The sequence below is a fragment of the Capra hircus genome, chromosome 10 (assembly GCF_001704415.2).
Source record: "Capra hircus breed San Clemente chromosome 10, ASM170441v1, whole genome shotgun sequence".
NCBI lineage: Eukaryota > Metazoa > Chordata > Mammalia > Artiodactyla > Bovidae > Capra > Capra hircus.
Window position 1 is genome coordinate 23443197 of NC_030817.1, and position 16636 is coordinate 23459832.

At 38.0% G+C, this 16636-nt stretch overlaps 1 protein-coding gene across 1 annotated transcript in view; it reads right to left on the minus strand.

Annotated features, from left to right (window-relative positions):
- RAD51B (RAD51 paralog B) overlaps positions 1 to 16636 on the minus strand; it is a 608256-nt gene that overhangs the window by 589222 nt on the left and 2398 nt on the right. The window contains exons 2-4 of the mRNA XM_005686011.3: positions 15505 to 15614; positions 14174 to 14287; positions 9906 to 10022 (exon numbers count right to left, since the gene is read on the minus strand). Coding sequence (XP_005686068.1) covers positions 9906 to 10022; positions 14174 to 14287; positions 15505 to 15588 — 315 coding nt within the window. The 5' untranslated portion in view covers positions 15589 to 15614. The remainder of the gene's footprint in view (positions 1 to 9905; positions 10023 to 14173; positions 14288 to 15504; positions 15615 to 16636) is intronic.

Below are 16636 nucleotides of genomic sequence, written 5' to 3' on the forward strand. Positions count from 1 at the left end.
CACGTGCCACATTGTTTCTCATTATTTAGAGCAAGGATCTGGGTATAATCATTTTTCTTAAATGTTATAAAGATTTGGCGGTGCTTCACAGGTTTACCCATGCAGAGGTACTCTCCAACCAACATATGCAGATGCCGTATCTCTTTTCATCGACATGAGTTTGGACCAGTTTTCTACTCCTATAATCTCTGGATTACAATATGAAAATACCTTTTTTTAATGATCTCTTTAAACACAACCTTTAATTTTACCTAATTATATCAGCATCTGTATCATGCATTCTCAGCAGGGGTAACAGTGACCTCAAGGGCAAAACTTGGTTTTGATCAGGAAGAAAGATGTTACTCTCTTTTCCATATAAAGCACAGATCTATATACAGTACATAAGCAGATATATAGTATATCTACGTGAAACAGGAGGGAAGAGGGCAGGGCACACCCTTTTAAAGAATGACAGGACATGACAAAGACTGGTTAGAACTAACTAGGTCCAAGATGGTAGATGAGCCAACTTCCAGCAGACCGTGAGTCTCATTATGTGCTCATGGTAATATCAGTTAAGTTGCTCAGTCGTGTCCCACTCTTTGCGACCCCACGGACTGCAGCACGCCAGACTTCCCTGTCTATTACCAACTCTTGGAGCTTGCTCAAGCTCATGTCCATCAAGTCAGTGATGCCATCCAACCATCTCATCCTCTGCCATCCCCTTCTCCCCCTGGTAAAATAACATGCTAAATGATACACCCACCAGCATCATAACAGTTCTGAGGCCAACCATAGAAGGTCAAAAAGTGGGTGGTGGCCCAATACCTGGAAACCCCCACCCCTTCCACAAAATAACTGGAATAATGCCCGACTCATTAGCCTATGAAATTATCCAGCCCATAAAAACTACCCACATCATGTTTCAAGGCTCTCTTGCTCTCTCTTTCTGAGATGGTCCACACTCTGCGGAGTATGTTTCTCTCTAAATAAAGCCACTTCTTACCTATCATTTTGTCTCTAAATTCTTTCATGACAAAGCAAGAACCTTAAATTCACCGGCAACAATTAAAATCTCGGGTGGGGGTGGAAGTGTTACTGGGGGAAAAAATGACTAAAAAGCTCCTTAAGGGGTGGTAATGAACAAAGATCGAGAAACACTGATCTGATCTATATTACCTCATATGAGAAGGCTACCATTACATGGTCTGATCTCCACATAGCATAAATATTTAAAGTTTAAACTTCAAACATATCTTCCCTACCAATACTGTCATAATAGATGTAGAATTATCTGCTTATATATTCCATAAGTAAGGGATTTGATGTTCTCTGGGAATGAGACAAAGCCCTGTAGCTCACTTCCATTAGTGATTCAGCACAGTTGGTTTCCCTTTGATTTCTCCTCTGCTGCTTCTGCCTTTGGCATGAGTAGCACTTCTCTAATTCCACTTTTAATCTTGGTACTGTAGCTGAACGTACACAGATTCAGGGCAGTTCACATAAATCAAAACTGATGATAAATAAATTAGGTTGTTTTGAAGTCGGAGTCAGGAAAGAGCAGCTATAAAAGTGACAGCTGAATGTTTCCAGATTTATTCTTCCCCCTCAAGTCATCCCCAGGCCTGGTCGAAGTTTACTCAACTAGATGCCTTACATCTTATCTTCACCAGATCTAACTTCTGCCTGATATCTGGGATGCTAGGTTTGAACTTTTCACCAGAAACAAAGATCGAGCAACACAACTCATTAGACATCTCCTCTGAGATCTGCATGAGCTCTCTATTGCTATGTAACAACTGACCACAAACTAGCAGCTTTAAAACAATCCTGTTTATTATCTTACAGTTCTATAGGTCAGGGAGCTGCTTTGGAGGCATCTTCCCCACTCCAGGCAAGTTTTCAGATAATGGCAGCCTCAGCCAATGTCTTGATTGTAATCTCCTGAGACACCAGAACTGAAAACAGCCAGCTAAGCTGCTCCTGAATTCCTGACTCAGAAACTGTGTGAGATAATAAACATTTATTGATGTGTTTAGCCACTAAGTTTTGAAATGGTTTGTTAAACAGCGGTTTAACATAGTTCTATACGTCTGTAGATAAAGAATCAGAGAGGAATGACTTTAAGACTTATGAGGAAAAAAAACTCCTAAAATAATCGCTGATGTTTATTAATAAAGAAATCAATTAGGTAGAAAAATCATATTTCTTAAATGTACTATTTTGATAATTTGAAAAAAACAAATGGCATACAAATGAAAATAAGTACCGTACTGTGGAAGAGCAGTAACATTAAAAGTTACTGAAGTTTGGCTTATTCCAAAACCACAGAGTCTGACAGTGGAGGAGAGGCAGCAGAAACGAAAACATTAGAGTAAAAAAGTGCTTAAAAATAAATAAATGAAAACAAATTCATTCATTCACTTAACATTTACTATGTACCTTCTACATATGCTAATTGGGCAGGGAAATGGCAACTCACTCCAGTATTCTTGCCTGGGATATCTCATAGACAGAGGAGCCTGGCAGGCTACAATTGATGGGGTTGCAAGACTCGGACATTACTGAACAACTAAACCAACACCACCACATGTGCTAATATTGTAGATGCAAAAATAAGAAGAAAAAGACAATTCCTGCCTACTTGGAATTTATTCTCCAATGAGGAAGACATACATTAACTAATCACACAAACAGTAAAATTGTAACAGTGAGAAGTACTTACATAGAAGAACCATAGTACATGTCAGTTCTCAAGGAATATACAATTCTGTTGATTTAAACATAATCAAATAGGCTCTAAATACTCAAAATAACAGAACTACAAGTAAATTTGTTAACAATATAATGGACTATTTTAACAAGCTTCTCTGGATTAGTATTAAGTCGGGTTGAAGAAAAAAATCAGCAAAGATAAAGAAGAGTTGCACAACCCAAATTCCAAGCTTAACTTAACTGTCATAGGCAAAACAATCGTTCGAGAATAATCATTCGTCTCATGCACACTTAGGACACTTACAAAAGTTAATCACATGTTAATCCTTAAAACAAGAAAAATTCCAAGAATTAGTATCACACAAAATTCTTTGACTAAAATGCAAATAAGCTAGCAATCTAATTAAAATGTGAAAGAAAATTTAATTAAATAATTTAGATATTCAAAAATTCCCAAAAAATCATGAGTGAAAGAAGTAATTATAATGAAAAATTTTAAATACTATGAGAACTAAATAAAAATGAAAATACTTCATCACACAAACACAAAAAGAATGCAACAGCTCAGAGTAAAAGGAAGAAAAACTGAAAATAATTTAGGAAGCTGGAGGGAGGGGGAGACGAATCCCAGAAAAATACAATTAGATACAGGGAGATAAGAAAATAATAAATCACTGAAGTAGAAGACAGAGAAAAGATAGAAAACCAACAAAGAACCAATAGTTCTTTGAAAAAGACTATAAAATACTCAAACATTTCACCAGGTCTTTTTAAAAGGAAGGGAAAGAGAAGACAAAGAAGTAACCGTAGAAATGAGAACAGGGAGAGCTGGTAGAAACACATTAAAACCAGATTTAAAGATGAGAATACAATGAAAAACTTTACGACAATAAATTTTAAAACTTAAAGAAAATGGGCAAATCTCTAAAAATATCATTCACTAAAACTACTTAAAAAGAAATAAAAAACCTGAATAGTCCTTTAATCATTAAAGGAATTTATTTCATTGTTTTTATTTTCCCACAGGGAAAATACTAAGATCAGACACTTTTTCAGGAAACTTATATCAAATTTTCAAGAAACAATGTACAAGCTATTATAGAACGTAAAAAAGGGAAGATAGTCCACAAATCATTCTATCAATTAGCTCAAAATAGATCACAGAAAAAATAACTCAAAATAGACCACAGACTGTATGCAAAACCTAAATATAAAACTCTAGAAAAAGATATAGCAAAAATCTTTGTGTCCCTGGCCAGACAAAAAAATTCAGAGTTGACACCAAGTATAAAGGAAAATACCAATAGACTAGACTACAAAATTTAAAACTTCACAAGCTCCCATTAAGAAAATGAGGAGAAAAGCCATAGATTGGACTGCAAATTATGTATCTGATAAAAGACTTATATCCAGAGTATACAAAGAACTCACAACTCAGTAACAAGAAAACAACCAATTTAAAAACAGGCAAAAGATTGGAATAGATATTTCATTTCTAAAAAAACATACAAATGGTTATAAGTACATGAACAGGTGTTCAATGTCATCAGTCACTGGGAAAATACAAATTAAAACCACAATGAATACTACTAACACTCACTAGAACAGTTAAAATGATAAACAATACTAAGTGTTGGTGAGGATATGGAGAAATAAACTATCACACATTGCCGGTGAGAATGTAAAATGACACAGCCACTCCAGAAAGCAAATTTGGCCGTTGCTTAAAAAAACTAAACATATACCTAGCATATGATCTAGCCATTCCACTCCTAGGAATCTACCCAAGAGAAATAAAATCCGATATCCACACAAAAATATGGCGTATTCCTGATAGAAAAAAACATAAACAATCTAAGTGAACATCAACTGACAGTTTGATAAACAAAATGTGCTATAACCATACCATGGAATAACATTAATATTGTTGTTCAGTGGCCCAGTCGTGTCCAATTCTTTGTGACCCCATGGACTATAGCATACCAGGCCTCTCTGCCCTCACCATCTCCCAAAGTTTGCCCAAGTTCAGGTTCATCGCATCCACGATGCCATCCAGCCATCTCATCCTCTGAAACCCTCTTCTGCCCTCCATCTTTCCCAGCATCAGGGACTTTCCCAATGAGTCAGCTGTTATATCACATGACCAAAATACTAGAGTTTCAGCTTCAGAATCAGTCCTTCCAACGAGTATTCAGGGTTCTCCAGCACCACAGTTCAAAGGCATCAATTTTTCAGTGCTTTGCCTTCTTTACGGTCCAGCTCTCACAACCGTACATGACCACTGGGAAGACCACAGCCTTGACTATATGGACCTTTGTCAGCAGAGTAATGTCTCTCTTCTCAATACACTGTCTTGGTTTGTCATAGCTTTCCTGCCAAGAAGCAAACGTCTTCAGTGGTGGCTACAGTCACCAGAGTGATTTTAGAGCCCAAGAAGAGCAAATCTGTCACTACTTCTACCTTTTCCCCCTGTATTTGCCATGAAATAATGAGGTCAGATGCCATGATCTTAGTTTTTTTAATATTTAGTTTTAAGCTGACTTTTTCACTCTCCTACTTCACCCTCATCAAGAGGCTCTTTAGTTTCTCTTCGCTTTCTGCCATTAGGGTGGTATCATCCACATATCTGAGGTTGTTGATGTTTCTCCCGCTTCTCTTGGTTCCAGCTTGTAACTCATCCAGCCTGGCATTTCTCATGATGTGCTCACCATATAGATTAAACAAACAAGGTGACAGCAGACAGCCCTGTCATAAGCCTTTCTCAATCTTGAACCCATCAGTTGTTCCATACAGGGTTCTAACTTCTAACTGTTGTTTCTTGACCTGCATACAGGTTTCTCAGGAAACCGGTAAGATGGTCTGGTAATCCCATCTCTTTAAGAGCTTTCCACAGTTTATTATGATCCACACAGACAAAGGCTTTGGTGTAGTCAATGAAATAGAGGTAGATGTTTTTCTGGAATTTCCTAGCTTTCTCTATAATCCAGCGAACGTTGGCAGTTTGATCTCCGGTTCCTCTTACTTTCTAAACCCAGGTTGGACATCTGGAAGTTCTTGATTCGCATAATGCTGAAGCCCAGCATGCAAGATTTTAAGCATGACCTTACTAGCATGGGAGATAAGTGCAACTGTCCGATGGTTAGCACATTCTTTATTACTACCCTCCTTGAGAACTGGGAGGAGGACTGACCTTTTCTAGTCCTGTGGCTGGAGTGATATTAATATTACTCAACAATTAAAAGGAACAACCTTCTAATACACGTTACAACATGAATGAACCTTAAAAACATTATGCTATGTGAAAAAACACAAACACAAAAGACTATATATTATACAATTCCATTTAAATGAAATGTTTAGCAAAGGCAAATTTACAGAGACGCCAAGTAGATCAGTGAATGCCTAGGGCTGAGAATGGGAGTAGGGATTAACTATAAATGGGCACGAGGGAATGTTTTAGGATAATGGAAATGTTCTAAAAGTGGACTGCGGTGATGGCTTACCATAAATCCACTAACACAATTGAATTATACACTTACAAACATTGACTTTCATAGTATTTAAGTTGTACACTAATAAAATTATTTTTTAAATAGCCAAATGATTTATTAAAAAAAAAGAAAGTCAAGCTCATTAGTAATCACTGTCTATGGGGTCACACAGAGTCGGACACAACTGAGGCAACTTAGCAGCAGCAGCAGCAGCAGTAATCAGGAAAATGAAAACAAAGACAGGAAGAAATTAAGAAGTCAGATAATACCAAGGCAAGAAGATATGGAGCATGAGGTATTCGTGTACATCACTGGTAGGAAATTAAACAAGCACAACCACTCTGAAAAATAATTTGTCCTGATTCTGCAGTTACCTATGTACATACTCTATAACCAGCCATTGCTGTTGCTGCTGCTGCTAAGTCGCTTCAGTCGTGTCCGACTCTGTGTGACCCCATAGATGGCAGCCCACCAGGCTCCGCCGTCCCTGGGATTCTCCAGGCAAGAACACTGGAGTGGGCTGCCATTTCCTTCTCCAATGCATGAAAGTGAAAAGTGAAAGTGAAGTTGCTCAGTCGTGTCCGACCCTCAGCGATCCCATGGACTGCAGCCTTCTAGGCTCCTCCATCCATGGGATTTTCCAGGCAAGAGTACTGGAGTGGGGTGCCACTTCCTTCTCCGAACCAGCCATTACTCCAAGGCAAATACCCTCAACACGGACCAGACAGTAAATATATTAGGTGTTTCAGACCATGAGATCTCCGTCACAAGTACCTCAACTTTGTCTTGTATCTCAAACAAAGCCACAGACAAAATGTAAACAAATGAACAAAGCTGTGTGACAATAAAACTTTATTTACAAAAAACAGGCAGCTAGCGAGATTTGACCACTAGGAAGTAGTTTGCCAATCCCTGCTATAGAGAAATATTTGTACGTGTGATCCAGGAGACATGTACAACACTTTTCATAGGACTTATTTATATTAGCAGCAAACTGGAAACAACCCAAATGTTCACTTACAGAAAAAGGGATTTTTTAAAAAAAGGCCATATTTTTCTAAATGGAGTATGATATAGCAATGAAAGTGAATTATACTCTGGCTTCCTGCAACAACACGGATAAATCTTACAAAATAATATTAAGTAGAAAAAGCAATTCATAGAAGAGATATGCTATGATTTAATCATCAATATATGATGTAACAGATCTCAAAGAGCAAAAGTAAATAAAATGCTACATTTCCTATGTACATGGGTGATTAAAAAAATACTACAGGTATAAGTAACCACTGGGGAAAAAAGCATAGAAATGGTAGAATCACTGGGCTGTACGCCTGACACTAATATTAATATAATATTGTAAGTCAATTCTTACAATATTCAACTATATCGTAACTAATTCAACTATATCATAAACAATTGAAGTATTCAACTATACTTCAATTTTTAAAAACTACAAGAATAGCAGAAATTCCGGATGGAAGTTACCTCCCAACAGAAAGCCAAAGATACGATCAGGGCCCAAAGCTGATTTCAATGATATTGGTATTGTTCTGGGGCTTGTATTGGGGTCACAGGCTCATAAATGTTTATAATTTACACATGCAGGAAGTATTTAATCTCGTATATGGAAGATATATATTAAATTTTTTTTAATAAAAGGTAAACAATCTCTGTAATCAGCTGAAAAGTCCCAAAAAAGATTGCAGAGGCTACCTGTGGCTGGAAGAGAAAGTAAAGAACTTGCCACTAATAAGCAATCAGGGTATTTATATTCCATGCCATCCTATCAGATCATGAAAAAACATCTCAGGGCTTGTAACTACCTCTTGAATTCAAAAAGAATTTATAAAAGCTACATGAAAAAGTTGACAAAGGTCCGTCTAGTCTAAGCTATGGTTTTTCCAGTAGTCATGTACGGATGTGAGAGGTGGACTATAAAGAAAGCTGAGCACCGAAGAATTGACGCTTTTGAACTCTTGAGAGTCCCTTGGACAGCAAGGAGATCCAACCAGTCAATCCTAAAGGAGATCAGTCTTGAATATTCATTGGAAGGACTGATGTTGAAGCTGAAACTCCAATACTTTGGCCACCTGATGGCGAAGAACTGACTCACTGGAAAAGACCCTGATGCTGGGAAAGGTTGAAGGCAGGAGAAGAAGGGGATGACAGAGGATGAAATGGTTGGATGGCATCACTGACTCAATGGACATGAGTTTGAGCAAGCTCTGGGAGCTGGTGATGGACAGGGAAGCCTGGCGTGCTGCAGTCCATAGGGTCACAAAGAGTCGGACACAACTGAGTGACTGAAACTGACTGATGTGAAAAAGTAATGAAAACTACTCCAAAACTTCAAACATAAAAAAGTATTTGTTGGTTAATCATCTCGAAGTTCAATTTTTTTCTATCTAAATAAGTAAGTTTATAACTATGGCTCATACTTGTTATAAAACTTTTTTTTCATAGACCTATTTCAAGAAAGATCTAGAGTGCAAGGATTATGGAAGATAGGATTCTGGCACCATCTGGTGGCAGTGCACTGCAACAGCAGATTCTAATTTCTTTTTAATATTAAATCTCTCACTGGTTCATTTACTAGGCATAGAACATACATTTTTAAATCTTTCTTGGAAGTCAGGAAATAAAACAAGGCTTACTATCTAAAACAGGTTCTATATCTTCAAAGAAAAATGTCTACAGTTAAATTCATGCCTATCACAATGCTTTAAGCATCTACTCTTATTAAAAGTTTGTTTCACACATCTATGCCCCTAGAACTCTCAGGAAAGGAGGCCTTTAGGACTGCACTGGTAAACACAGCCTACAGAGTCACCACATCAGGACCACTAAACACATCAATGCAGTTTTCAGGGAAAAAAACCTGTTGTTGTTTTAAAATATCCTCAAATTGTTGACACTCCATTCAAAAGGTAGAGCTTAATTTGCCTTTACTTGAACATGGACTGGACTTAATGACCTGCTTCTAAAGAGAAGAAAGTGGCAGAAATGATGGTGTGTAACTTACAAAGCTAAATCATCAAAGGAATGGCCATTTCCATCTTGCCTGGGGGAGTCAGACATCGTGCCACGAGGAGATTCAGGCAGCCTGCAGGGAGCTCTCCAGGGGAGAATCATGACCTCCTGCCAACAACCAGCACCAACCTGTCCCCTCGCACCCCTCGCCAGTATCTCCAAGCTAAGCCAGTCCCAAAGAAACAGAAATCGGTGTTTACTGTCGTGGAAGCCACTTAGTTTGTGGGTAATTTGTGATGTAACAATAAATAACTAACACAACTGATTACTTCCTAGAACCAAATTTTATCTTTAACAGGGAGTAAAAATAGCTCATTTCAGCATAATACTGAAATTTACCTGCACATAAATAAAATTTCAAATTTTCCTTCCTAATACACTAAGCAGGGATCCTGTTCTAATTCCCCCCGAATTGTTTACTATTATTTCATAATATTCAATTCCTAATTCAGAGAAACCACCACCCAAGTAGATTTCGGTCAGTCAGCCAAGATTTTTAGAACATCTTCCTTTTGGTAAACCTATGCTAGTACCACCAGGGACTGAGTGGAGAACCCTGCCCTTGAGGTGCTTACAATTTAGATGAATAGTCATGAAATAATTTATATGTCTTAATTACACTTTTTCCCCTGGTTCTGAAGGTTCTAGCTCAATGTTGGAAGGTTTGGAAAGTGTCTTCTTTACCTCTGTGAGGGATCCACAAGCTACACCACCATGCAGGGCTTCGTCCAGAGCAGGCAGGGTCGTAGACAAAAATGCCGATGAGTGAGCAGCACACCTCTGTGTCTTTATCTCATAAGCCTGATCAAAGAAAAAGTCAAGTTCTTTTCAACCTCCATATTTATTCAAAACCATAAGCCAACTCCGAATTCAAATTTCAGCAGCTAGAACCCAATCGTGTTTTTTTCCTTCTATGACTTATTTATTCTACAACTATTTACTCTGTGCCATGGACTGTGCTGGGCTTCCCTTGTGGTTCAGCTGGTAAAGAACCCACCTGCAATGTGGGAGACCTAGGTTTGATCCCTGGGTTTGGGAAGATCCCCTGGGAAGGGAAAGGCTACCCACGCCAGTATTCTGGCCTGGAGAATTCCACGGAGTGTATAGTCCATGGGGTCGCAAAGAGTCGGACATGACTGACCAACTTTCACTTCACATGGACTGTGCTAAATTTGAAGGCTGTGATATAAAAGACAGAGCCCCTACCCTCCCGGGACTTATAGCCAACTAGAGACTATGAAACTAGGACTAGAGAGCAGGCAATTACAATACAGGTAAACACAAGCTACTGTGACAGGGCAAGTGGAGACTGGCAAGTGGATGTGTCCAGGTCCAATCACCTGATCTGAATTTTGTGATCAAGGGAAGATCTGGATGTCTGAGCTAAAACCTGAAAAGGCTATGAGATGGGCAAAGGAAATGTGCGTGTTCCTGCCAAAGAGACAAGAATGTAGGAAGAGAGGTCAAGGAGCAAGATATAAGAAATGGAAACTAAGGGAAATTGCAAAAAAGAAAGAGGTGATTTAGAATGGCTGAAAGATGGAGCATGGTCGTGAGATGGCATGGCAAACGAAGAGGCTGGAGAAATAAGCAGAGGCTGCATCAGAGGAATCTTGCTGAAGTGTGGCATGTAGGCTGAGAGCAACAGGGAGTGACACAATCAAGCTACCGTTTCAAAGCAAGCTTGGCATGTGAAGAACATCTTGAAAGCAGGTGGTGTGGACTAAGATATGGCCCCTCAAAAGAAAGCCATATCAAATCCTTGGAACCTGTGATGTCACCTTAGTTGGAAAAAAGGTCTTTGCAGAAGTGGTTGTCATAATTACATACCTACCAGCAATGTGTAAATAATCTCTAACATTAAAAATTACTAGTATTAAATTACCCAAATAAACTGAGGTCAAGCCTCAGAATTATAATTATTCATTCACTCATTCATTCAACAAATACAAATTAATTGCCTACTGCATGCTATATAATATGATAAGCTCTGGGAATAGAGTAGTAAACCAAATAGACTTAGTTTCTACCCACTTAAAGCTTACAATTTAATAAACCTAGGTCTCAAATCCAAGCTCTTCTGACTCTATGAGGACACAGGAGACCAACATATTAATACAGGGTTGGCCAAAAACTTTTATCAGTAACTCCACCAGTTTTCTTCTTCGGTGGCTGCTTCTCAGATCCATCGTTGTCTGATCTGATCTTTAAATGCTGACTGACTCAGGACTCGGCCTTGGGCACACTTACTTTCTTACTATGCATACTTTCTAGGCAATCTCCCGTCCATCTTCATGATTTTGGCTACCATTTTCATCCTGATGACTCCCTAGTGCACGCTATCCTTCAAGCTTAGGTCCACATATTTATCTGCCTACTTCATATATTCATTCAGTGTTTCACAAGTGCCTAAATTCAACAAGTACTAACAAATCCATGATCTGCCTCCCTCAAACCTGATCCTCTTCCAATATTCCTTATCTCAGGAAATGGTACCATCCAGTCTCTTAGAGCAAAATCAAGGAATCATCTCTGACCCTTTCCTGTACCTCACCACCACCCACAGACAAATCATCACCAAATCCTACTCATGCTACCTCCTACGTATCGCTCATGGTAACTGACATTATACCATTGACATTAACACCACACTAATAGTCCAGGTCACAATCTGTCTGGAGTATGGTCACAGATACCTAACTAGTCCACAAATATTTCCTTGTTCCTTTTCAATCACTTGTCTATGTTTAAAGACTGAGTTTTTTAAAAACACATACTAGATTACTCCCTTTGATGACTTATCATTGCTCTCAGAATAAAGTCCAAAATCCTTAACAGGCCTGCAGGCCCCAATGACCTGACTCTGCTTCTTCTCCAGCTTCATCTCTTGCCCCTCTCTTCCTTGCTATGTTCACTCAGACCAGCCTGACCTTCTTACCATACAAGCACCATTCTCCTGCTCTTTACAGGGTCTCTGCATTTCCCACTCACTGCTTGCAAGCCCTTCCCTGCTCCCCTCCCCTCCCAGTCCCTTTGGCTGTCTATCTCCTGTTCATCCATCAGGTTTCAGTTGAAGTGTTGCTTCCGTGAGGGAGCCCTTGCTGACCCCTACACTAAGCAATGTCCCTTTCAGTTTCTAAGCTCTTTGTACTTTTCTCTGATAGGACTTACCATTACTACAATTAATTAATCATTTATACAATTGTTTGTTTAATGTCCGACTGTTCCCACTAGCAGAGAAGGCAATGGCACCCCACTCCAGTACTCTTGCCTGGAAAATCCCATGGACAGAGGAGCCTGGTAGGCTGCGGTCTATGGGGTCACTAAGAGTCGGACATGACTAAGCGACTTCACTTTCACTTTTCACTTTCACGCATTGGAGAAGGAAATGGCAGCCCACTCCAGTGTTCTTGCCTGGAGAATCCCAGGGACGGGGGAGCCTGGTGAGCTGCCATCTATGGGGTCGCACAGAGTCAGACACGACTGAAGTGACTTAGCAGCAGCAGCAGTTCCCACTAGACTGTAAGCTACAGAAGGGCAGAAAACTTTATCAATCATCTTCACTACAATATCTCCAGTACCCGACACATCCATGGCTAGCACTCAATAAATATTTGTTGAAGGAATAAATGGCTGAATAAATAAATTAACAAAACAAAAATTCTTTGTGAGGGAATGAACTAAGGCTAATCCAATATTTAAGGCAGGACTCTAAAGAATGACTGTTACGAAAGTAAATGTACAACAAAGGAGAAAGATGGCTCCTTGAACTGACAACTGGAATGGCAGTGACATTGCAGCTGAAACTGGTGAAGGACGTGGAGATTGAAGGTGAATTTCCTAGCCGTCATCTCCTGCTTAATTATCTGACTAGGAATATGCAATACATATTGAATCACAGATGTCAAATTAAAAGGTTCCCTTGGTGCTTTACAACTTTCAAAATAGTGAAATTTGAACCTCCTAATGAAATCATCACATATGATTTTAACTCTTTAACTTCTCCCATAAAACAAAGTGAGCTGTTCAAAGCTACTTATCTTTGTTGAAACCAATGACAAAGTTAAGACTAGTGCCCATTTCTAATTCCAATTCTTAGTCACCTTCTGATGATTCTGCCTTTAAAGTATTTTCCTTAGATCACAAGCAAAACCTGAACAAAAGAAAATACTCAATCTGTTCATTGTTTTCAAAGTTTCAAATGACACTAATATTCCTTCCTTCCTCCTCCACAGAGCTGGATCCTCCTTTATTGCTCAGTGGTTACCAAGATTTCAATATAACATGGTAAGTAGTTTACAACCCACACAAATAAATACATTTGCAAAACACTGGACAGACTTTCAGGTAACTCTTACACTGAGAAAATTAGACATTTTCTACCATGCACTAAACCTACATTTTGAAAAGCTAAAGGCATGACACAGAAAGTATGAAATAATAGTACAACTTGATTTGGGCTTATTTCTAAAGACTTTAACTCCTCTCAGGAGTGAGGATAAGTTTTAAAGCATTATTCATTCAATCAATAAGTCAGTGTGAGTCCAATATGCATACTCTGAGATGTAGAGTAAATGATGATGGTAAAAGTTAGTATTATAGAGACAGGGACATTCTAAAATTAAGAGTATATTATAGTTTAACCATGAGGTTCACAAATCCTTCCCAAACAAGTAAAAGAGAAAGACGACCTTCTGAAATAACACGGCCAGCTACAGAGAAAAAAAAATTCCTGTTATCTCTCATTCCTGTAACTATCTACCATGAGCTTATAAACAACATAAATTTATTCTCATTAGAGGACTAACTCTTACATTGTGAGGGTTGGTATTTTTGAGGTGTTCATCTCTATTTTTGCTTTTACCTTATCCCCTAAAAGATTTTAAAGAGAATACAGAAGCTTTTCAAAATAAAAATCATAACCAAACCATAATTCTAAAATACATATATACCGTTTGCATCTGTGGTGCACAGGCCCTGCTAACCACACAAAGAAGTTCATGGACAGCTTGATAACTAAGGCCAGTCATCTTCATAAGCTCCAGTGGGGAAAGACATAGAAAGTCCTAAAAAACATAAAGAGACTACTTTAAATATACATGTATAACAAAGATACTGGAATTAAAAGGAAGCTTTCAATTGACACTGTCCATGTGTAAATAAAAGCATAATTTATTGTAGATCAGCTTGTATGTTTCTTATAGTATTTTCCTCCTAAATATTCCTTAACTAAAAGATACGACATAATATTATCTTCTAAATATCCAACTTAGTATATATCAAAGGACACACCAAGTAAAAATACATAGCAGCAGAAATCAGCCAAAATGGATATGAGCAGTGCCCCTGTGCCCAAAAGTTTGGACACAAACAGACACCCAGAAATGAAATCAGTTTCATCCTAAGCTATAAGATCATTCAGAGGAAGTATTCAATCATTGAGAGAGAATAAAACCAACTATGGATTGAAATGTTAAATATCATATTTTTAATTGTGTTTCAAAGTATGAACACGAAGGTTATCCAATGTATAACAGAGAAAGCAAAGATATCATTAACACACAAAGCAATTGGAAAAAAAAAAACTCCAGCATTCTCTAAAAGTCCATCTTATCAAGGATTAATTCCTAATGTAAAATGTTAAATCTAATTTAACCTCCTAAGAGGGATTTGCTTTACTTTTGTGCTTAACTATACAACATCCACTTTATATATTTTTCTCACTCCACTGATAGAAAAATAATTCTAAAAATTGTTCTTGCTTTCAAGAGAAATTATCTATTTTGAATATTGTCTCCTCATTTGAGTCATATTTCTCATGTAACTACAGAATTTCTTTTACAAGGACAAAACTTCTCTAGAATCCCAAATAAATGGCCAGGTGTATTTCACCTTCTGCCATGAGCATTCTCCTGACCCAATCCTAACTAAAATGCAAAACTCTTGAAATGAAATCACATTTGGAAATACAAGGTAAGTGGTTTGTTATTTTGAATTAGCAAGCACCATCATTTATCTTTTTTTATAAACCTAAATGTTCATATTTCAGATGCAATTAAGAGTTGTTGGGAGGGAGGTTCAAGAAGGAGGGGATACCTATGGCTGACTCATGTTGATGTATGGCAGAAACTACAACAATATTTTAAAGCAATTATCCTCCAATTAAAATAAACACATTTTCTAAAACTTGAAGCAAAATTTTTTTAAGAAAAGAGTTATTTAGGTCACTTAAGATTAATTTGCACTTAAGGTTTCTCACTGAGAAAAATTAAACAAATTGTACCTGACAGGTAACAATCTGATGTCTGTTCAGACGGTCACACAGCTCTTGTGATAAACCCACTCGTCTTAGTTTCTTGCTACCCATGCCTCCAGATGCACAAGAAAAAGAACCTTGAAAAAACATTGGGAAATAGCATAAGCAGTAGCAGATGGGCTATCCACAACACTCTACAAAATAAAACATTTTCAAGCCTCTCCATATATAAAATGAAATGTATGGTATTTAAAATATTACTGGTAAAATAAAAGAAGGCTACAAATCTTTCTAAATACTTTAAATAGGGGAGATTACTGTTTGTCAAACATGGAAAGAAACAATGTAAGAATCTGCATTTCACAAACATTCTTTAAAAACTTATTACACAAATATAATAATACCAGCGTCTGCCTCCAGTGCGGGAGACCTGGGTTCGATCCCTGGGTCGGGAAGATCCCCTGGAGAGGGAAATAGTAACCCACTCCAATATTCTTGCCTGGAGAATCCCACGGACAGAGAAGCCTGGTAGGCTACAGTCCACGGGGTCGCAAATAGTCGGACACGACTGAGTGACTTCACTTTCTTTCCTTTCTTTCTTACGATTTTCAGTTCATTCATAAACTTTATTTGGATGTGTAATTAATATAAATATTTCCAAAGAGCACTCCCAGAAAGTCTGCTTTCATTGCACTGAAATAATAAATTTATTGACCACCTTCTATGTATCAGGCACTGTTTCAAAGCTTTACATCAATTGCCACATTTAAGCTTCTCAACAGCCCTATAAGGTTGATGACAGATCCCATTTTTACATATGAGAAAACCAAAGTCTGGAGAGGTTAGCCATTCCACTGTTACCAGAAAAAGTAAATGGTAGATCCAGAATTTGAACCCAGGAAGTCTGACTCTGAGGCCTATCCCTTAGTCAATACACTCTTCTACAAGTCCATAATCATACTGAACCTCTCTTTTAGGAGTCAGAACATTCTGAATCAACTGAGATTTTGTTATTTCAGGTGTTATTTACAAACTGAAATTGTTTTTTATTATAGTAGCTGCTCACATTCCCACATGCAATTAAATTTCACTCTTGCTGTTGAACCCTGTGAGGACTAAATGAGGCTCATGAAATATGTGCCTTCAGAGAGTTAGAACA